Source organism: Pyxicephalus adspersus, chromosome 1 (genome assembly GCF_032062135.1).
Source record: "Pyxicephalus adspersus chromosome 1, UCB_Pads_2.0, whole genome shotgun sequence".
NCBI classification, from domain to species: Eukaryota; Metazoa; Chordata; class Amphibia; order Anura; family Pyxicephalidae; genus Pyxicephalus; species Pyxicephalus adspersus.
The window spans coordinates 5,106,576-5,129,976 of NC_092858.1; the positions used below are offsets into that span (position 1 = coordinate 5,106,576).

The window sequence follows — 23,401 nt, forward strand, 5'->3', positions numbered from 1 at the left end:
CTCCAAATAAGAGACAGTTGGGAGGTATGAAGAGGGACAGTCCTTCCAAATCAGGGACAGTTGGGACCTTGCTATCAGAATGAAACTCAAGTCAGCACATTTGATTGTGAGCTCTTGGTCAGTGCTTCTTACATTACTACCTACTGTTCAGAAGCATGACAACACACCCACACAGGACACAGAAAAGAATAAAAGTGACATTAATCATCACCTTACCTGTTCAGGTCATTAAGCCGGTAGCTCTCCTCCTGAAGGTAAGTCCCCAGGTGCTCTATTAACACTTTCTCTGTCTCCAGTGCCTGCTGGATATTCGTCATTGAGCTGTACATGTCTCCTAAGACGAGTTCTAGGAATCCCACACACAGAAACAAGCCCCAGGTCCATTTTCCATCCCAATAAACCACACTGAGACAGCGACAGCCACAGGTCGACATCCTTGACCACCAGGTAGCGATGCTTTTTAGTGGATGTGCAGAACCAAGTGTGCAAACCCAACAGAACTGCAAAAGTTTAGCAAAGGACTCAATGAGCGACCATAAATCCTGCATTAGGGAGAACTCAGCATCTTGATATGTTGGGTGGAAGGGCAGCTGTGAGAGCTGGCAGGAAGCCTCTCTATTTGGTCTGTGTTCTGGCAGCTCCACTCCAGAAGTCTAATAATTGTGGGATTGCCCAGGCTGGGAGGGGGGATGGAGTATGCTTATTGTAGACACATCAGCCCCATTCATTCCCCTTCCTCCGCTCTCTCACAACAGAATGCCAAAAGTCAACTCATTCCCTAAAACTTCTCTGACATACAAGACAAGTAGATCTAAACACAACCACTAAAATCTCATATCATCTAAAATAAAAAAAAATGTAAAACAGCTCAAATAAATCCTCAGAATATGTTTTTTATTAGAATCCAGGCTGCATATTCAGAAATAAATCTGTTTTATTGGCCAACTATTTTGGATGTTTGCATGATATCATTCTAGCTTTGTAATTTTCTATGAAAAATAAAAAATTGAAAATGTATTAAAAATTATTGAAAACAATAAATAAATCTGTTTTTCTTCTACACGTTATTATATTATTATACTTGGTGCTGCAGCAAGCTAGAGAATCATCTTACTTGCAGAAAGAAGCGGTCTAACTCTCCAGTGATCGATCGGACACGCCCTCTGTACTAATCAGGTAAGAAGAATGCTGCTGATTGGTGCATTGTTTAGGTTAGGCGTGTCAGACCATGGGGGAGCCAGAAAGCTGCGGTCTGACTCTCCTTAATGCTGAACCCATGCTGCTGCTCTTACCTGGTAAATAATGAACAATAAAAAAAAATATTTATTATTGTATATACAGCCTGACATATTCAATGAACTATGAGAAATATTACCATTTAAAAATTATTTGCAAATTTTGTGCTTTGATTAAAAAATTATGAACCACCCTAAGTGGGCTGAATGCAATAGGTTCACCCCTGCTGATAACAATATAATCAGCTACTGCAATCCCATTGTTAAGGTGGGCAGCAGGGAGTGTGGTTGTTGGATTTAGGCAGCTCAGTTATGTAACCTATACACCCCATTGCACCTTGACGATACACCAAAACCCATCTTATCTTTAACTTTAGTAGGTAACTCAGCTTTCACCCTTACCCACACATCATTTACTTAAACACATATATCACATGCACCAAATTAAAAAATGTCCCCTAGGAGGTGTGCAAAATGAAAAGCAAGGACAGGATGCAATACTCTTTTTTAATTCAGAGCTGTCCTGTGTAGTACCTCCCTTTGGCCACAAGTTGATCATCCCTGATGACTTTACAATGAAAAAATGGATGTCATGGCCACTCCACTTACAGGAGATTCCTCTGATCACTCTTCATTCAGTAAATTGGGAGATTTCGTTGGGGAGGGGAGCAATTGCAGGATAAAGGTAGCGCTCAGAGTTAGGACTTCCGGAACTTCTGGATTGTGTGGGGAAGCCTTAAACAGTCTTTACACCTTTTTTTATAGCTTACAAAATTGCACCAGAAACCCTGAGAAATTAATATTCTTTCATATTGGTGACTAAGGGGTTAATAAGGTTTTATTCCTCCTGCTCTTACATATAACAAATACTTTGTTTTTTGGAGATGTGACCTGTGACACTGAGGTGCTGGTGACCTGATGACCTTTCTTCTGGTGGTCAGATTTCCTGCAGAGAGGGATTCACACTTGTTCACCTTTCACTACAGTAATAGTGATGAATAGTGAAAGTCTGTTGGTGCCATCTACTGGATGAATAGGCAAGAAACACCAAACTTTTTTGCACATATTTATTGTTACATTTAAACCTGCAAGTCCACTGAAAATAATCCATGATAACGTCACCATGAGAGTACAGTTATAGGGTGACACTTCCCATCTGGGCTTCTGTGTAGTCACAGGGGCAGGGTTCAAACTTCAAGATCTTACCGCTTTTTTGTTTTCGTCCACATTAGTTTCTGGAAATGAGAAATATCTTTTCAACAAGAACAGCAGCAAAAGATTTTTTAAGTGAAATATTGACTGAAAGAGGAGCAAATTGTCCTTGACCCCTGTACAGATGTTTATAGGCCCCAAGACAGACACAGAAAGACCTGACCCAAATGGGCTCATAAACCTTGGGTATTGGAACCTTCCAGGGCACTCAGGGTATGGCTGGATTTCCTTGTGCCCAACTGGCAGCAGCTCATTAGATGGTCCTTCAATCCGTGAGCAACATAGGGTAGCCCTTGTAGGAGAAGTAGGGAGAAGTGCTGCAGAGGTTCAGATTTCAGTGTCAAGTTAGATCAGCTGTGTCTTCCTATCCTGGTAACACCCATTACTCCTATGGTTTGCTAATTTTGCCAGAGCTAAATGCCAGTCCTGCATTTGCAGTGTCTTTATTCTTGTAACAAAACACATGCCTGTACTCTCTGTGTCTCTAATACATTTTGAGCAATTTATCCCTAAATAAAATAAAACTGTTCTACCACTGACCAATTTTAAACTGCTGTATCCTTTGCTGGAAAAACAATGGGAACTCAACATTAATAAATCAAAATACCGGTAGTTGTGTTTGAAAAATGTTATATTTTATTAGAAACATGTATAAAATCACATACAAAACATGATATAATGTATTATGATATAATGATACCATGTAGTGCAGGGCAAGGTTAGCATGTATTGTCAAGAATTTCTATCCTTGTACAATATATATCTGTGCATCTATTTGAGGGGGTGAACAGTGTTCTGTAATGCCATATAAAGCTTTAGGGCGCCCCAAGCATGTTTTCGTTAGAAGATTTCTTTAAATTATACCAAAACTCTCCATCCTTTGTGCTTTCTTTTTTTTTTTTGCATTACTCAGCTGTCCCCTGCCCTGTGCATGCCTGTACTATTTGTAACTTTTCAAATTGGTCTGTGGCATCTTTGACATGCTTTGGCATCCTCACTTTGGGTGCCTTTTCCCAGCACTGGTAGCCAATATCAACATTTGCTCAGCTAGACTTTTTTTTTCTAGATACTTTGGCTGAGTTTCCATATATAGCCTATTAGGGCCATTTTTCAGTGTTTTATATATTTTGGTAAAGACTTTTTAATAAGTTGAATAAATTGAATGTAGGTACCAATTTTGTTGTCGGTGATGGATGACTCAATCTTGTTGCTTTTGGGGGGGGTGCTGGATTGGCCATAACAGGTAACTTTTTAGGATCCCTGAAAGCTCTACAAAAGAATGTTATAATTACTTAAGCAATACATTTGTGTCATTCATTGCAGTTGGATTAACATCTGGATGTGTTGGCTGTCCATTGTCAGGTCTAGATCTAGATTATCCACAGCATGTACAATATCCTCAAACACCCTTCCTAGGACCCCAAATATGGGTTACTCTACCAAACACCTAGACTTGGACAACTTCATCACTATGGGCAGCCATAGTGGCCATTGGGATAGAAGGGGGTGGGAGATTGGCAGAACAGTCCAACTCTTAAAGTTATCTCGAAGTGTTGACATTTCTTTATGAATGCAATATGAGATTCATGGGATGTATGTACAGGCAAAACAGAGATGGCTTCCATATGAGAGGGTCAGTCCCCCATCCCCTAGGCTTGGGGATCTATGAGTTTACTTTTCTCTGTCACCTTTGCAATTCTGGGCAAAGTGACAAAACTTTTCAAAAGAGGCTCCATGACCAACTTATACTTACTTGACCTCTACTACTTCACTGCTCCTTGCTTTGTCACAACAGTGTCAGAGAATACACCCCAGCACTCTCTATGATTTATTTACCACTACCCCTTATTATTATCATCATAGAAGTATTCCCCATACACACATGTTGATTTTAATTTCCTAGAAAAAAGGGGCTGTGCTGCAGAGTAGATACTGAGGGTCCAGGGTGTGTTTGGTCCTAGGAATGTCCTGAATAAGGCTGTTCTATTGAAGGATTAGGTTGAGTTAGGACCCAGGAATGCTTTAGAAAAGGCTGTGCCATTAAAGGTTTGGGGTGAGTTAGGTCCCAGGAACATCATGGAAAAGGATACATTGAAGGCAAAGAGGGAGAAAGTGGATATACAGTTAGAGGTCCTCTTCCTCCACGAAATCCATGAAGGAATGGTCTCCTAGTAGACTAAAGACCACTCTGCCGCAGTCCTCTACGGACTTCCTCAGCATCTGATGGATGGGCACTCCAGATAGCATCTTTGAACCAACACATCACTCATCAAGCACCAGTAAACTCAATGTGCCATGAAACAATCTATACAACACTCCGCGGTGTGTATTTGCAGATTGGGGCACATATCGGTCCTCAACAGGGCTTGTGAAAAGGGAATTGCCAGAAAATGTGCAAGGAAGTCCCATCTTCAATCATACTAAAGGGGCAATGCCTGTAACTACAAAGGTCTTTGTGCCTGTTGGTAAATCTCCTAACCTCCCAGGCGGTATTCCCGAGTGTGGCCCGGGGTGGATTTTACATACCAAAAGCGGTAATTGGAATTGCCAGGGAGCTTACCAAGTCCTACTCAGTTCCCACATTCCATTTGGTGAAGAGCTCAATACGACAATAACAAAGAAGCATCCTTGTCTGAGCCCCGAGAGTATTGAAAAGGGGCCAGTCTTTCAGCTGTTCACCAGCACTGTGCTTGCAAATGTCAAGGTACGTCAGTTTGACTTTCACTACCTCCCACCAGTGTCATACCTTTTCATACCTTGTCGTTCAAAGTTTTCTCCTCTTGCCATGTAATGTAGGCCTCCCAGAGCTCTGCCAGCAACTTCCAGCAAGGTATATTTCAATTTCCATGAGCCTGGTCTGAGGTCCCCACCCAGGTCCCTATGATAGACAATGGCCCTGTGGTCAGAAAAGAAGCAAGGGACCATGGGGGCTGCCATGCCCTGCCTTATGTGATGTGAAGATGTAAATCCTGGAATGCACGGATCCATCAGGATAGCACAATAAGTAATTCTTGGTGCCATTCCCTACAATGTCCTTTAAGGATGCCTCTGCCACCATCTCCTTGAGCAGGCTGGGGTGATGTCAAGTTTTGCCATGATGCCAGAGCTAGGCCTAATCTTCTATATTGGGCAGTTGAAATTGCCACCCATTACTACTCTCCTGGTGGAATCGAGTTGGGTCTGCAGGGTCTGGAAAAGTTCCAAGTGTGCATTCATCTCCAGTGAATACATTGATGAGCCTAATAGACTCGCCTACCCATGAACCATCTATGACCAGAAGTTAGCCATAGACTAGTTTATGGACAGATTCAACCATGAAACTTCCTCCATTGATTAGAATGCCTAACCTAACAGACCTGGAGCCTGGGTCTACTGGGAAGCCAGATGACTGCACCTCTCAGGGAAGGGTAGGGTACAGTCTTGAAGCATGAAGATGTCACCGGGCCGTGAGGGAAGAAAAGTCAGCCTCATAGATCCCTGATACTCCTCTCATTAACAGTAAAATTGGGGATTTTAGCCATAGTTTGTAGTAGAAAGGAGGACTGAACAGCAAGGGCTAGACGTACCCTTGGAGGGACTGCGACCTCACCCTGGTGAGTGTCTGCAACTGCTGCTGAGGTTGTTGGCCTGGAATTCTTCTTCTTATTTTTCTCTGAAGTTGGGTCCCCAGCTTAGGATCTTTTAGGGGTGGCCCTGTCCCTGAGGGGTTCTGCTGATTTACAGCCACCAATTTGTGGTGGAGTCTTCCTTAATGGCTGGGCTGGTGAAAAATGTCCTTATTTTCCTTCTGTGGACTACTTGGACGTCCATTTCAGAGGAAGCAGAGAAGGGAGGGAAATATTCCTGAGACTGCAGCTTTAAGGGAGACCGGAAGTTGCTTTGGGGAGGTTACAGGATCAGTGGTAGGGGCTAGTGTAGAGGTGTGTGTTAAAAATAATTATGTTCAATATGTAATATTTCTATAAATTCCATTGTACCAGGAGTAATGACGTCTTTGGCTGTCACTCCTGGTTACTTTGCGCTCTCTCAACAACAGTTGATCATCATAGGTGCCATTCATATAGGTAAATCAGGGGTGTATTAGGTGTTTAGTTTGGCCAATCCCACCCAGACTGGGGTTGAGTAACCCCCCAAGTATTCAGAGACAGCCAAATACACCATTATTGGCGATGCAGGGGAACTAAGGAAACTTTTACCTTACAGCCCACCTTCCCCTTTGATTTCTTTAGAGGGCTTTAAATTTACCTGCTACCTACCTATGATGGCACCTAACAGTGACTACACATGACTAATACCTCAAAGTGCTGCCCATTCCAGCATTTGTAGTCCTGCAGGATTCCAACTACAAGATTCCCGGAAAAACGATTGATCAGATCGCCATTGAGGTTGATTTTTGAACATACAGCGGGCCCAGTGTTTTGATGGCTGCCATTGTTATGTGTTGTAGTCTTTTTATCACCATGAATCAATAGGACATTTGTATCTATGTAATGACTTGTACCTCTAAAGCTCAAGGATGACCCATCACTGAGATGATGGAAGCTGCCATTGCTGGCCTGGTTGTTCTGATTCTCTGTCTGTCTGAATCATTGACCCACAATGAGGATGCAGATCAGGTGTTTAGGTAATTGTGGCACAACTTGTATCATTGTTATCTACACGCTTCATTCAGGTGTGTGAGTGACACCAAACCATTGGCTTTACATCCAGATAATTTTTTGGAATGAGTTCAGCAATGGCAGCGTCCATAATGTTTCAGTGACAGGTCCTCTTTAGAAATCATTCTGTCCCTCCTATCATTAACATTGTAGTGAAAGATTCTGGAACCCCTCATCCAGTCCAGTGATTGCTGGGTGTGGGGGTTACACCCGTCTTACTGATTGGTTGCAGCCTGAGCAGCCAGTCCTATATAAGAGGAAGAGGTAAGGGCCACGCTTATGTGTCTCAGGAAGGGAAGGATGGCAGGACTGGGAGGACTAGAAGGATATGTGAGTGCTAATGGAAGGGACAGACCAATGGGTATTATGCGTTCAATGTGGTGTGTATATGGATGTGATACTGCTCCATAGATAAACTGGTTCTGATTTGTGACTTTTTTGTTCTAAATCCACAACTTCAGAATATATTTAAATGTGAACCAAAGGAAAATCACAGTGTTTGCTTCCCTCCTAATAAATTATCTTTTAATATTATGCTGCAGTTAGCCACTGCCTATCTTTTGGTGATATGATGGGGGTGGCCCTTGGCTCCCTCATTGGGGGTATGCAGGGGCCACTCATTCTTTTGTATTCTTTCTACTTTCTACTATTCTTTTCCTGTATAGGAAATAATTATTGTTTCTCTCATATAGCATGTCGTTATAAACCACCTCAACCTGAAACCTGGCCAATATGTAGAGATAACAGGTGCCATTCCAGAACCCTGTACAGAGTAAGTTACGATGTGATCCTAACCTGAATTATGTATAAACTCTTATATCTGATCTGATTATAATAAATAAATTGGATACATGTGAGCTCTGTGCATAGTATAACAATATATGTGTGCTCTGTGTATATGGTTACTGACCCCACAACTCTTGAGTAAATGGTCTCTCTCAAATGTTTCAGCTTTTATTTGAAACTTGGGGATGTATTGCTTCATAGTGCTGGCAGCTACTGGGGCCAATAATTGTTTCAAAGCCCCAATCTAAAATGTAAATGCTTGAATTTCCACTTGAGGTACTTGTTTGTATGGGGCCCCATTACCAGGACTTTATTATATTGTTTAATAGTTTTGAATTGTAACATTTCACAATATTGTTCATGTATAATTTTAATATTACCTCTGAACCCCAATAGGGAATACCATAATAAAAGAACTCCAGTCTTATAGTTAACTGAATAGGGAATACCATAATAGGGAATACCATAATAAAAGAACTCCAGTCTTCGCTCTCATTGTTCTGTTTTTCTAGTTTTGTAGTGACCTTGGGAGTAGATTTTTCAAACCTGCTGCTGCACTTGAATCCTCGATTCCACCTAAACAAATATGTCGGCCAGATAATGTTCTGCTCACTGATTAACAACGTCTGGGGACCGCTAATGCTCACAGATGTCTTCCCCTTTTCTGCAGGGACAGATACCTCGGTATGTCTATACCCCATGCATGGTTTCAATGTAATCTGTCAAGATGTATTGTTTGTCATAATGCACAAATATAAATTGCTGAAAGATGTGCTAGGTAGATGATGGCTTTGGATGAGGGTGTACGAACTTTGTTGGAGAGGATTTCCTCATGCTGCCGTTGTATACGATGTTGGGATGAGGTTTGCATTCAATGTGAACGTTTGCCAGTTGCCTCATCTGCCCATAGAAGTCGAGCTGAAAATGTTCCCAAATTTTTGCCAATGTGAAAGTTTGGTGGGTAGGGTACATGGCATGCAGTGTTGCTATTGGCTGGTGTTTGTCAGGGGTGGTCCGATAACTGATGTATACCCAAGAAAAATGTAATTTTATATTGGTGTGTTAATAGGTTGAGGAATGCACTAAAGGCTTGAGGGAATGTGGGCTGGGTGAATAGTGTATAAGCGGGGGTTACAGAAGTCTCAATCATGACTTGTCCCCCTACTCCATAGGGTCTGATGAGGCCTTCTTGGCCAACTAGTCACTCCCTGTTGTACACGGAGCCAGAAGACTTTACTTGTAGGTTCCCTCTTCTGGCTCACCTGGCAAAGACCAACAAATGAAGATGTTTGTAGATCTTATTTTCCAGTGTCATTGATGCTGCCAGTGTACCATGGTCATACCCATGGTCTTGTCTCTTGTTGGCATTTACTGGCAAATGTCAGAAGCTTTGTGCAGAGTTACTGCCCTGCTGTGTGGGTGTTACTTTAGGCATGATGTAGATCCAAGAGGTTTTCCATATATTCTAGGTATGTCGGGTCCATCAAAAACTGTGATATATGGTGATCTCCAGACCACTAATAATAAAAAAAAAAATCAATAAAAATAAATCTAATTGAAATGCTTGAAGAGCTTCCATAACCATTATGTAGCTTCCGGGGAAGGATGACAGGGAAAACTTATAGAATTCCCTGTGTGGCTGCTGACATCACATCAAGGCAATGGCACCAGCAGCGGTGGATGGAAGGATTTATAGGTAATTACCATGCCTGTATACCCAATGTGAAAGTGTTTTTGTTTTTTGTTTTTTCTTCTTAGTTTACCATAAAGTATACCAAAGAGCAGTTTGTCATAATGTTGCCTACTGGAGTCAAGATCCCATTTCCGGTCTGTGTTCCCCTAGAAGTGATCCCATTTATGTTCTTCAAAAACTTCCGGCTCAAGCGCCTAAAGATTGGTTAAAGAAACATGCAAGAGAGGAACAACCCGTCTCGGCTGTCTATATTTATTTATTGGCTTGGAAATGGGAAGAAAATGTCTTTTATCCTTTTTGTAGGCTCCCTGCCAACATTCTGTGTCCTTCTGCCCCTATAGCCATACAGTGTTTTGCTCGCCTATGATTCATTGTTAGAAATAACTTCATTCACATTTCACATAATGGCCAGTAAGCACTATTGTGCCCAAACTGGCTTATAATTGGTTGCAGTCTATAATAAATTGGCTGCTCTATTGCTCCCCCCTGCTGGAGGACTGTGGCATAACTCCAAAAAGGCATAACAATCACTGCGACACTAGTGCTACATTTGCTGTCTGCACTGTTGGAATTTTAGTAAAACAAATCTAATTTTTATTGGAAAATCAATATCAAATAAATGCTGATTTTATGATCTTTGTCTTATGGTCATTACAACAATAAAAGGACAAAAAAAGCATTGTGTATTTTCATTCTTTTTTGAGGACAGCTGAACAAGCACTCATGTACAGAAACATTTAGATTAGGTGAATATCAGATACAGGTAGCCCCTGAGTTAAGGGCATCAGACATAGACTACTCCTAGATATGAATGGGACTTCCCTGCTCACTTGTGTGCAGAATGGAAGCTTGATATGGGGGGCAGTTTGCATGACTTGCAGAAGAAATCTTTTGCTAAACACAGCTGTTATGGGTGAGGAACTAAACTCAAACAGGCAAAACAAAAAATACACTTGCCTTCAATCCTGCAGTGGAGTCCATTGGGCCGGAGGTCTCTTCCATTCTTCCATCGGGCCCCGTATCATGTTCAGGCCGGTGCTGCCATCTTCTCTTGTTTAGGGTTCTTCATACTATGTTACCCAACCCAGGCGTGAGATCGGGTGATGTAGTTGGGAAACAAAACTTGCAGATCTCACTGCGCATGTGGGAAACTTTTTTGCATGTGCAGAAGGAGCACCCAAGAGCCTTCCAGAATGCTTAACGTAGGTACTGCCAAGAGGCTTTGCGCTCCCATTCATATAATCAAGAATTAGGGGGCAGTGCTGCACTTTTTTTTATATTTTAAAAAGGGTGTTGCACTTAAAACACACATTTTTAATTAACATAAAAGGGTTGTCTACGCTATAAGGGTGAGGCTTTAAGGGAGGCTGTTCTGCAACATCTTGTAACTCTTTAATGACCACATCTAGACTCCATAAAGCAACTGACACCATGCTGCCTAAAAATATGTTGAGACATCTGTCCTAATTGCAATTAAAAAAAATTACCTGTTCCAACTTGCATGCAAATTCAACTTGGGAACAAACCTATTGTCCTATCTCCTATCTTGTATGTAACTTGGGGACTACCTGTATAGGAATGGTCTCAAAAAGGTAAAAGTGTATGAGACTGAAATTGTCAGGTTTATTTAAGGTCAAGGTTTATTTAATTGTCAAGGTTTATTTAAAAAAAAAAAACCAAAATTTTTTTTATTAACATAAAAAGGGTTGTCTAAGCTTTAAAGGATGAGGCTTTAAGGGAGACTGTTCTGCAACATCTTGTAACTCTTTAATGACCAAGACAAATACTGCAGTTATAAAGATTGATCTAAAAGTTAATAAATGTCTAGGCTCCATTTTTTTTTTTTTTTTTTTTTTTTTTGTGATAAACTACAGTGAGAATTTTATACAGCAACTGACACCATGCTGCCTACAAATATGTTGAGACATCTGTCCTAACTGCAATTATTAAAAAAATTTACCTGTTCCAACTTACATGCAAATTCAACTTGGGAACAAACCCACAGTCCTATCTCCTATCTTGTATGTAACCCGGGGAATACCTATATAGGAATGGGCACAAAGAGGTAGTGTATATGAGACCAAAATTCTCAAGGTTTATTAAAAAAAAAAATGTATTTATGGGGTTGTAAGATGATTCCTCATTATGTCAACTTTTCTTTTTTAACAAATAGATGGCTATGTCTGCATCCAACTGCAGCCTTGTTTTACCTGGAACTGTATCTTCCATATGGAAGCACAATCTATCTCCACTAATCAGGTCTGTTATTGGTAAGGAAACCAGTTTTTAGAGCTAGGTTGTATTCTTGCTCTGGATTGCATGTTGCAATTACAAATAATGAATGAACCATTTTCAGTAAGTCTTGGCTTGGTATAAAATTAGGGGTAATTCCTTCACCAATATGAACTTTAGTAACTGCATGCCTAAACAATATAGTGATGTTTTGCAGTTTATTCATTCTGGGGTATGAACTGTTGGACAAAACCAAATACTATTAGGCAAATTGTCAAATATAAGGATTTTAAAGCTCCCACATATTCAATTGATATCCAAAATAGTTATAAATACACTTGAGTTTTGCATAAATATAAGGAATATAAAAAACATAAACATTGTTATCTTGGAACAAGATTCCCACATATACCGAGTTGGTGTCTTCAATGTTACTCAACATGATTCATGGGTTAGGTCTGCTTCTTTAGGACACATTGGGACACACTACTGGTTCAACCTGATATTTCGTCCGAGTTTGAGACCCTCCCTCAAATTTGGTGTTGGGGCATCATCCTAGGAATTACCCTCAATTATATAAAATATCCCCAAGCCAAATTCCACTGGTAGAAAAACTTACGAAATCCGAAGGCTTCCCTCAAATTGGGTGTTGAGATCAACAATAGGGCAGAATCCCAGGAACTACCCTTATTTATATAAAATATCCCCAAGCAAAAATGAACAGGTAGAAATGCCTCCTGCTAGAGTTGTATGTGCCAAACAGCAACCAGAGATATTCATGATTCACCCGATCAAAAGCTTTCATCTGATCCAATGCCAGCACGTATTTCAATTGGTATATCTGGCCTAGGCAATTTCTTGGTGGGCAGCATATTTATAGCATGGCACAAATCATTCAACTACCTGATGAACCGTTTAAAGGAAAGACCCTCTGATTGCTCCATTGGTTCCACCTCCCCAGGAGGCAATGCCTCGTATTTATTTTTCTGTGCCACCTCCCCTTGACCAATACCCTCACTCTCCACCTCACCCGACTTCTTCCTCCTACCCATTTTCTTACCCACCACCTGCCAATTCCATGTGTCCTTCCTTGCCCTTTCCAGTCTTCTTCACCTGCCCCACCCCAGGGTGGAGGGATTGGTTTTCCAAAGTATTTTGACAAACAGAGAGCAGAGGATGGGTGTAACAGGAATAGTCTCATATGGTCCAACATATGGCCTGAAACTGTCCGTGCCTGTACCATAAACTTTGGTTCACATAACATTTGCCCTGAGCACCACCTAGTAGTTCCCAGATCAGTTAAAAGAAACAAAAAAAGGTTACGTATCTAAAAAAGCACAGACATGCTTTACATAACATATTGTGCACAGGCCCTAAATCTACACACAGGATCCTACCCTTCCTAGCTCAGGCCCCTACCTCCTACAGACATTAAAAGGTCCCAAGACATGTACAATATATCTTGGGCTGACTCCCGATGTCTGGAGTTAGACCATCTGTGTCCTGTCCAGGTGTCAAACACAGAATTTTCTTTAAACTTTTTTCCATTTTATTCCTAGTATAATAATTGCATGAATTTGTAGTTTCTATGCCAGATTGCAAACTGGGCCTTGGGCAGAAATAAACATGTGGCCCTTTATGTTAAAATAATATACAGGTAGTCCCCGGGTTAAATACAAGATAAGGACTGTAGGTTAGTTCTTAAGTTGAATTTGTATGTAAGTTGGATCAGGTACATTTTATTAGATACAATTAGTACAAATGTTTGTCTTAACATATTATTAGGCAGCATGGTGTCAGCAAAAAAAAAAAAAAAAGAATATTTTAACTTCTGGAGCAACCTGTGCTTTTATTTGCAAATATAAACCACTGCAGAATTTGTCTTGGTCATTAAAGAGTTACAAAAGGTTGCAGAGAAGCTCAGTTCTTAAGATCACCCACAACTTCAGCTGTGTTTAGCAAAACACTTCTTCTGCAAGTCATGCAAACCACCCCTCCCCCCATCAAGCCTCTGTCCTGCACATTAGCGAGCAGGAAAGGCCTGTTCATATCTAGTAGTCGTCCGTATGTCGGATGTCCGTAACTCCTGGACTACCTGTGCTTATATACTATACTACAGGCTATATTGTAGGAAGTTTTGGAGGCTATGGCACGCATAGGTGGTGGTGGAGAGCAGGGTGGCTGGCCAGGATGCCATAGATGTTCATGCTAATTCTGGTACTCAGAAAGCTTTTCCAGTCAGGAGAGGCTCAGTAGGTGAAAAGTGGGTTACCTGCTACTGGAAAAAACACAAACTTTCTGGAGACAGGAAGAGGCTATAAAATGACTTCAACAAGACTCAACTTTGTCACTTCCATCCCTAGCTGCAATGGCAGGCCAGACATGGCTTCAGGCAGACTAATACTAAATTGCCCATTTCTACCGAAGGCCCTGTTGAGAGTGCAGGCCACACGGAGTGAAGTAGGTACTGGGAGGGTACTCTATGACTCTGGGGCCCTGTGAAGTTTCTATTCCTGCAGGTCTCAGTTCTTGTAGCCTGTACTCTCTACTGCATTTTGGGCAATTATCCTTGATTTAAACTGTTCTACCACTGGCCATTTTTTAACTACTGTAACCTCAATATAAACAATTAATGGATTTGAATGATTGGTCTTTCAAGATCATTAAAGCAAATCAATACAAAATTATGATTTGCTAGATTTTGCTTGTTTGAAAAATGTGTTTTATTACAAACATAAAAAAAATCACATGTAAAACATTATATAATATATGCCATTTATTATATACACAGTTGATGTATCACAGACAGATCAGGCTCACATCAGGTTGATTTCTTCTATTCTGGGTTGGGCTTACACTCTATGCATTTCATAAGCGGTCAACTTCTTCAGAAAATTTTAGGGGGTGTACTATCTAAACGTGATAAATTAATTTCATGATGACCAGATGCTATAATAAAAGTAATACATAATCTTATGCATTTTTTAATTCTTCTCGTAAAGCCTCAGCTTGAGCTCCTTGTAATTTAGCTCCTTCTTCTGAAAGTCATGCAAACCGCACCTCCCCCTATCAAGCCTCTGTCCTGCACATTAGCGAGCAGGGAAGGCCTGTTCATATGTAGTTGTCATCCGTATGTCCGATGTCCCTAACTCCTGGACTACCTGTGCTTATATACTACACTGCAGACTACATTGTAGGAAGTTTTGGAGGCTATGGCACGCATAGGCGGTGGTGGAGAGCAGGGTGCTAATTCTGGTACTCAGCTTTTCCAGTCAGGAGAGGCTCAGTAGGTGAAGAGGTGGTTACCTGCTATTGGAAAAAACACAAACTTTCTGGAGACAAATGCATAATCTTATGCATTTTTTAATTCTTCTGGTAAAACCTCAGCCTAAGCTCCTTGTAATTTAGTAATTTAGCACATTTAGGACCAGCCTTGTTATTTATAATTGTCCCTTAAACAGTTTTAGTCTGTTGCGTCATCTGCCGTCTCTTAATTCCTGTACTAAATTACCTGTTTGTACTCGTTTTCTAGTATGTTTTGGCCAAATCTTTCTCATTAAAACTGTCCTGCTGATGGCCAGTTTTTCACTGCAGTATCATCTGTGGTCTCTTAATTCCAAAAGCTGACCTTGCAGTGCATATATCGTCTAGACTTTCTCCCCATGTATGAATTGCCTGCTGATTGTAGATGGAAGAGTTACCTATAAAGAAATAACATTTTATACTTTCTTCCCTCAGCACCTAGGCAGGTGTGACATTGTAACTATTTTGCTTGAGATTACAAGCACTAGAGAGCAGCCCAAATCATTTTTGGGGGACATTTGTGACCTACTATTATGTGAATAAGATGACAATGGTCACTGGAACGAAACACAATATTAGTATTATGGACCCTAATGCATTTTGATATGGGAGTGCCAACAGATTTTCCTGCCGACATATGATGTTGAGGTTGAATATATTTATAAATGATGAAGCTTTGAGGCCCAAATCACCAGCCTATAGTATCACCAATGCGGTATCTATAAGGGAAAATAGTGTGTTGGCTCTTTGTGGGGTGCACTGGTCAAGGTGTCGTAAAGGGTGACAAAAGGGTTGTCTGAGGGTGTCTGAGTCTCGTTGTTTTGAGGGAGTGCTGAGTTGGCCATGGTAACAGGTAAATTTGTTCTTTTTAGGAACCCCACAGGCTCTACAGCAAAAAAATGCTATATTTACTTAAGCAATACATTTGTGTGGTGCATTACAATTGGATAAACATCTGGATGTGTTGGCGGTCCATTGTAGGTCTATTGCTACAGCATGTACAATATCTCCAAGCACCCTTGCCAGGGCCCTAAATATGGGCTACTCTACCAAACACCTAGGCTTGGAAAACCTCACCATGATGGAAAGACAAATTGGTCATTGGGGTATTAGGGGGTTAGAGACTGGCAGAATAGGCTAAATCTTAAAGGTCATTTCTTTATGAATGCAATATGAGATTTATGTATAGACAATAAGGAAGCCATGCATAGGAGCAGCTGGAAGCTGTGAAGCAAGATCGTTTTCCTGTCTTTAGAGGCAGAAGAAGATTGGGAGCGAACTCCTTGGGCAACCATCATGATCTCGATGTATGTGAATAAGATGACAATGGCCACTGAAACGTAACACAATATTAACATCATGGACCTTAAAGCATTTTGATAGGGGAGAGCCAACAGATTTTCCTGCCGACATATGATGTAAAGGTTGAATATATTTGTAAACGATGAAGCCATGAGGCCCAATTCACCAGCATATAGGATTACCAATACTGTACATATAAGGGTGAATACTGCATTGGCTCTTTGTGGGGTGCACAGGTCAGGGTGTCGTAAAAGGTGACAAATGGCTGCGTATTTCTCTAGAGTCATGGCTGCCAGGCTAATTGGGGTCACTCTAAATGCTGGTAATGAAGCTGTGAACAAAATGTAGCAAATGGGCATGGGGACGTACAGTGTGTACATAGCACCAAGCATCAAGGTGAATCCAAGGATTGACCACAGCATGTACAACATCTCCAAACACCCTTCCTAGGACCCCAAATATGGGTTACTCTACCAAACACCTAGGCTTGGACAACTTCACCACTATGGGCAGCCATAGTGGCCATTGGGGTAGTAGGGGGTGGGAGATGGGCAGAATAGTCCGACTCTTAAAGTTATCTCTAAGTGTTGACATTTCTTTATGAATGCAATGTGAGATTCATGGGTTTCTCTTCTAAAGATATGTACAGGCAAGACAGAGATGGCCACCATACAAGGGGGTCAGTCCCCTCATTCCCTAAGCTGGTGTAAATTTTTATTTATAAATAAATCTATTATACATATGTTGTACATGAATCCAGGTGGGACAAATGCCTCTGATCCAGTCAGCCTCAAACCTCTTATATAAGCCTTAATATCTGAGCTAAGGACTTGTCCAGATTATGATGACTTTGACAGTTGCAGGAACCAACCTCAGGTCTCCCTTGTGTCGCATCCATTGTGTACCAGATGTTGCAGAGTTTTCCCAGGTTATGCTAATACATTTTGACTAATTGAAAAGTCTCTTGTTAACTTGTTACTTGTTGGGCCTGAAATTTCTAGTTGTCCTCCAAGGAACAATGGCAGCCAAAACCTTTCAAACCAATTTTCCATACCTGCCTTCTAAAGAGGATTACATCAGTAGACTGGGAGCTTACAGCATGGCTAGCTGCACAGAATATACAGAGCAATCCTATAGCTCAAAAAGAACATTTGTCCATGCCATGGACCTTCATTGTATTGACATATCTTTAAAGTGACCCTGCCAGTAACTTGTATGTAAGGCCTGGGCAAGGTACTGCAACACAGGGAGGATCTTGCTGTGGAGTACCAGTGTTTTTGATGGTGAGTTCTCTAAGGCTCTCTAGAGTCCAAACTTTTCATGCATCTTGGATAGTCACTTCCGAGACTCAGGGCTGTGCCCTCAGTTCTGAACCAGACATCAAGGATTTTAATGAAATCTGGTCTGATATTGAAGGAGATGGACATGGGAAAAAGCAGGTGCCAGTTTCTGAAGAGCATGGCCTCTGACTTCTCACAGTCGACTTTTGCCCTCAAAGATTGACTAAAATGATCACAGGTCTGGACGAGCATGTCAGTGGAACACTGATCTGCACAGAACACCATTACTCCATTCATGTAGAGTGAACACTTGGCCTCCCATTTGTGGTGATCCCTCTAATCTCTGGGTTTCATTTGATGCACTTGGTGAAGAGCTCTATATAACACTCTATATGGCACCATGAGTAATTCTGTGAGCCATTCCCTATGGAGCCCACAACTTCCTTTAGGGATGCCATCGCCACCACCTCCTTGAGCAGGCGGGAGGTGATGTCCAGTTTTGTTATGATGCCAGAGCAAGGCCCGTCTTCCTCTATTGGGTAGCTAGAGGAGTCTGCAGGGTCTGGGAAGTTATTCTCCAGTGAAGAATATCCATTGATGAGCCTAATAGGCTCGCCTACCCATGAGCCATCTATGACCAGAAGGCAACCACAGACTAGTTCATGGACAGATTCAACCATGAAACTTCCTCTCCTGATTAGAATTCCTAATCCCACAGACCTGGATCCTGGGCCCACTGGGAAGCCAGATGACTGCACCTCTCAAGAAAGGGTAGGGTATACTCTTGCAGCATGAAGATGTCACCAGGCTGTGAGGAAAGAAAAGTCAGCACCATCTGCCTCATAGATCCCTAAAACTCCTCGCGCTAACACTAAAGATAGGGATTTTAGCCATAATTTGTAGGAGAAATAAGGACTGAACAGCAAGGACTGGACTTACCCTTTGAAGGACTGCAACCTCACCCTGGTGAGTGTCTGCAACTGCTGCTGAGGTTGTTGGCCTGGAATTCTTCTCATTTTAATCTGAAGTTGGGTCCCCAGCTTAAGATCTTCTAGAGGTGGCTCCGTCTCTGAGGGGTTCTGCTGATTTACATCCATCACTTTGTGGTGGGGTCTACTTGGAAGTCCATTTCAGAGGAAGCAGAGAAGGGAGGGAAAAATTCCTGGGACTACAGCTTTAAAGGAGACTGGACAGAGGGAACAGTGCCAGGAAGAGTATTTGGGGAGGTTACAGGATCAGTGGTGGGGGCTGGGGTAGCGGTGTGTGTTAAAATTAAATAGGTCAAAATGTAAAATTTCCCTACGTTCCATTGTACCGAGAGTAATGACAGTTGGCTGTCACTCCTGGCAAGCAAAGCAACCTTAAAGGTTACTTTGTGCTTTCTCGACAATAGTTGATCATCATAGGTGTCATTCAGGTAAATCAGAGGTGTAACAGGGGTATCATTTGGTCATTCCCACCCAGACTGGGGTTGAGTAACCCAGGTACTCGGAGACAGCCAAGTAGACAATTACTGGTGATGCAGGGTTACTAAGGAAACTTTTACTTTATTGCCCACATTTCCCCTTTTACCTGCTACCTACCTATGATGGCACTGAACAGGGACTACACATGACTAATACCTGGAGTGCTGTCCATTCAAGCATTTGTAGTCCTGCAGGATTCTTATCACACAATCCCCAGGGCCTCATATATGTTCACACCACATTTACATCCATGGTATATGGGACATATATGTGTGTGGGGATCCTGGTGACATTCAGCCACACTATTTTTGGACTGATGATACATTTAAACTGGATCACCATTGAAGATTGCTGGGAAACGATTGATCAAATCACCACTGAGGTTCATTTGTGAAACTTCACCTGAGCAGTTCATCTATCCATGACAAACTTCATAAGAGTCATTTGCAGTATGAGAGTGATTGTTCTTATTGACCTTCCTAGTATTGGAGTCATACATGGGGCCGGCTGCCATTGTTATGTGTTGTAGTCTTTTTATCACCATGCATCAGGTGTTCAGGTAATTGCAGCACAACTTGCACCATAGTTATCTGCATGCTTGGTTTAGGTGTGTGAGTGACACCAAACCATTTGCTTTATATCCAGATCATTCTTTAGAATGAATTTTGCAATAGCAGCGTCCATAATGTCTCAGTGACAGGTCCTCTTTAGAAATCATTCTGTCCCTCCTATCATTACCATTGTAGTGAAAGATTCTGGAACCCCATCTTCAGTCCAGTGATTGCTAGGTGTGGGGGTTACACCCGTCCTACTGATTGGTTGCAGCCTGAGCAGCCAGTCCTATAAAAGAGGAAGGGGATAGGGCCACTCTTCCTATGTGTCCCAGGAAGGGAAGGATGCCAGGACTGGAAGGATATGTGAGTGCTAATGGACGGGACAGACCAATGAGTATTATGAGTTTAACATGGTGTGTAAAATGCTTTGCTTCATAGATAAACTGGTTCTGATTTGTGACTTTTTTTTTGTTGCAAATACTCTATTTTAAAATATTACTTATAAGTGTGAACTAAAATATTAGTGCAGTGTTTGCTTCCCTCTAAATAAATCCTCTGAGGCTGGGGTTAGCCACTGCCTTTTTGTTAGTGATATGTTGAGGGTGGCCCTAGACTCCCTCATTGGGGGTATTCTGGGGCTCCTCATTCCCTTTTACACTGTATAGGATATAATTCTTGTGTTTCCATCCTACAGCATGTCATTATAACCCACCTCAACCTGAAACGTGGCCAATATGTAGAGCTAACAGGCTCCATTCCAGAGGTCTGTACAGAGTAAGTTAAGATATTATACATAATTCAGTTTAGGACTACAACTCCATGTCTGATCTGATTATATTACATTATATAAGTATACAATATAATAAATTGGATACATGTGAGCTTTGTGCATAGTACAACAATCTATATGTGTGTGTGCTGTGTAATAGTTACTGGCCCCCACAATTCTCTCTTCCCAAACTTTCTGCCCATAGCCTTTTCAGTTTTATAAAAAAAATTCGACCTTACAATCAAGCAATAAATGGGATTTAAAACTATCCCTCACTGATCTGTGTAGCTGCAGGCACTGAGGAGCAATCTCAAACCTTCCAGCAGGTGTAATGGAACTCCAGTAGACCGGCTCCTCATGCAGCCCATCATACAGGGACTCATGAACCCAGCTTCCCCCGTAATGTAAGTGCAGAAGGCACATGGGTTTAACAGCGAAGGACTTGGGGTTAGGTCCTCTTCTTTTTAAACTTGGGGATTTATTGCTTCATAGTGCTGGCAGCTACTGGGGTCAATAATTGTTTTAAAGCCACAACCCAACATGTAAATGCTTGAATTTCCACTTGAGGTACTTGTTTGTATGGGGCCACATTACCAGGACTTTATTATATTGTTTAATAGTTTTGAATTGTAACATTTCACAATATTGTTCATGTATATTGTACATGTATAATTTTAGTATTACCTCTGAACCCCAATAGGGAATACCATAATAAAAGAACGAGGTACGTGTTAGTTAATGCATTGCTTTATCATTTTGAATTATAACACTTCACAATATTGTTAATGTATAATTTTGTAATTAAAAGGTCAGCGTTACCTCTAAACCCCAATAGGGAATACCAATAATAAACAACTCCAGTCTTCTCTATCACCCGTTCGAGTAGAATCATTGCTGTTTGTTTTTCTAGTTTTGTAGTGAACTTGGGACTAAATCTTGAAAATTTGCTGCTGCACTTTAATCCTCGATTTAACGTACATGGATGCACCCGCAAGATAGTGTGCAGCTCAGTGATTAACAATGTCTGGGGAGAGCCGGTGACTACAGATATCTTCCCCTTTAATCCTGGGGCAGAAACCACGGTATGTCTATGCTCCATGCAATGTTTCAATGTACTCTCAGTAAAGCTGTATTGCTGTTCATAATGCACAAATATAAATTGCTGAAAGATGTGGTAGGTAGATGGTGATGACTTTGGATGAGGGTGTATGAACTTTGCTCTGGCGGTCACATCTTCAGCTGATCTAATAAACGGAGCAAATAAATTGCACTGAAGGCTTGGGAGAGAAAATGTAGGCTGGGTGAATGGCCTATGAATGGGGGTTACAGAAGTCTCAAACATGACTTGTCCCCCTACTCTATTGGGTCTGATAAGGCCTTCTTGGCCAACTGGTCACTCCCTGTTGTACATGGAGCCAGAAGACTTTACTGTAGGTTCCCTCTTCCTGGCTCACCTGGCAAAGACCAACAAATGAAGATGTTTGTAGATCTTATTTTCGAGTTTCATTGATGCTACCAGTGTACCATTCCCGTGGTCATACCCATGGTCCTCGTCTCCTGGCATTTACTGGCCAGAAGCTTTGTGCTGTTACTGCCCTCCTGTGTGGGTGTTACTTTAGGTACGAAGTAGATCCCCACAACCACTAATGATCCCCACGACCACTAATATAAAAAAAATTCTAATTGAAATGAGCTTCCATAACTCTTATGTAGCTTCGGGGGAAAGATGATGGGGAATACCGGAGAATTCCCTGTGTGTGGCTGCGGACCTCACATAAGACAATGACACCATCAGCAGGTGGATGGGGGACTTTAAAGGTAATTACCATGCCTGTATACACAATGTGAAAGTGTTTTTGTGTTTTGTTTTTTTCTTCTTAGTTTACCATAAAGTATGAGAAAGAGAAGCTTATCATATCGTTGCCTTCTGCTGGAGTCTTGCTCCCATTTCCGGTCCGTGTTCCCCTAAAAGTGATCCCACTTATGTTCTTCAAAAACTTCCGGCTCAAGCGCCTAAAGATTGCGTAAAGAAACATGCAAGAGAGGAATAACCTGTCTCGGCTGTCCAAATTCATGTACTGGCTTGGGAATGGGAAGAAAATGTCTTCAATTCTGTTCTGTAGGCTCCCTGCCAAAACTTCTGCCCCTGTAGCCATTCCATAGTGATCCTACGCTTCGATGTTAGAAATAACTTCATCCATAATTCAAAGAATAGCCAGTAAGTATTGTGACGAGCCAATAAATTGTTTAAATATTCAGCACCCTAAACTGGTTTAGAATTGGTTGTGTGCTGTATTGCGCCCCCCTGCTGGAGGACTGTGGCATAACTCTTAAAAGGCAATAGCAGTCATTGGGGATTTAGTGCTACATTTGCTGTCTGCATTGTTTAAACTTTAAATCTGAAAAATCTTAAATCTGAAAAATCAATATCAAATGAAATGCATGTTTTATGAACTTGCTTTATGGTCATTACAATAAAAAAAAAGACAAAAAAAGCATTGTGTGTTTTCATTCCTTTTTGAGAACAGCTGAACAAGCATCATGTACAGAAACATTTGGATTAGGCAAGCCGTATAGGTGAAGGAACAAAGCTATAGAATATCAGATATAGGAATGGGGACATTGGGCACAAAATGGGTAATATGAGACCAAAATGGCCAATGTTTATGAAAAGATTCTGCATTTATGGGGATGTATGAAGAGATCTCTTCTTTCTCAACAAATGAATGTCCATGTCTCATCCCACTGCAGCCGTGCTTTACCTTTAGCTGTATCTTCCATATAGAGGAACAAGAGATAGAAATAAGAACATTTTGCCTCAATTAATGAGGTCGATTATTGGTAAGGAAACCAGTTTCCAGTCCTCAGTTGTATTCCTGGTCTGGATTGTATGTTGCAATTACCAATACTG

At 41.4% G+C, this 23,401-nt stretch overlaps 4 protein-coding genes across 4 annotated transcripts in view; 2 read left to right on the top strand and 2 right to left on the bottom strand.

The window, feature by feature from the left end:
- P4HA3 (prolyl 4-hydroxylase subunit alpha 3) overlaps positions 1 to 608 on the bottom strand; it is a 31,942-nt gene extending 31,334 nt beyond the window's left edge. The window contains 1 exon segment of the mRNA XM_072427304.1: positions 217 to 608. Coding sequence (XP_072283405.1) covers positions 217 to 548 — 332 coding nt within the window. The 5' untranslated portion in view covers positions 549 to 608.
- A 6,786-nt stretch (positions 609 to 7,394) lies between these two features.
- LOC140341543 (galectin-1-like) lies at positions 7,395 to 10,260 on the top strand. The gene is made up of 4 exons (XM_072427390.1): positions 7,395 to 7,435; positions 7,798 to 7,877; positions 8,404 to 8,575; positions 9,650 to 10,260. The coding sequence occupies exons 1-4, from the start codon at positions 7,406 to 7,408 to the stop codon at positions 9,791 to 9,793; spliced, it is 426 nt and encodes a 141-aa protein (XP_072283491.1). The 5' UTR covers positions 7,395 to 7,405; the 3' UTR covers positions 9,794 to 10,260.
- A 6,010-nt stretch (positions 10,261 to 16,270) lies between these two features.
- LOC140321840 (odorant receptor 131-2-like) lies at positions 16,271 to 16,852 on the bottom strand. Its single transcript, XM_072398619.1, has one exon. It carries the CDS (start codon positions 16,850 to 16,852, stop codon positions 16,271 to 16,273), a length of 582 nt encoding a protein of 193 aa, XP_072254720.1.
- A 3,232-nt stretch (positions 16,853 to 20,084) lies between these two features.
- On the top strand, positions 20,085 to 22,968 carry LOC140341642 (galectin-1-like). The gene is made up of 4 exons (XM_072427507.1): positions 20,085 to 20,134; positions 20,416 to 20,495; positions 21,401 to 21,572; positions 22,372 to 22,968. The coding sequence occupies exons 1-4, from the start codon at positions 20,132 to 20,134 to the stop codon at positions 22,516 to 22,518; spliced, it is 402 nt and encodes a 133-aa protein (XP_072283608.1). The 5' UTR covers positions 20,085 to 20,131; the 3' UTR covers positions 22,519 to 22,968.
- The last annotated feature ends 433 nt before the right edge of the window (positions 22,969 to 23,401 follow it).

Coding starts and splice junctions, on each gene's coding strand:
- LOC140341543 (XM_072427390.1), top strand. CDS start 7,406: ATGGCAGGACTGGGAGGACTAGAAGGATAT. Junction 7,436..7,797: donor TGGGAGGACTAGAAGGATAT/GTGAGTGCTAAT, acceptor TCTCTCATATAG/CATGTCGTTATAAACCACCT. Junction 8,576..9,649: donor CTGCAGGGACAGATACCTCG/GTATGTCTATAC, acceptor TTTTCTTCTTAG/TTTACCATAAAGTATACCAA.
- LOC140321840 (XM_072398619.1), bottom strand. CDS start 16,852: ATGTTGTACATGCTGTGGTCAATCCTTGGATTCACCTTGATGCTTGGT.
- LOC140341642 (XM_072427507.1), top strand. Junction 20,496..21,400: donor ATTCCAGAGGTCTGTACAGA/GTAAGTTAAGAT, acceptor TTGTTTTTCTAG/TTTTGTAGTGAACTTGGGAC. Junction 21,573..22,371: donor ATCCTGGGGCAGAAACCACG/GTATGTCTATGC, acceptor TTTTCTTCTTAG/TTTACCATAAAGTATGAGAA.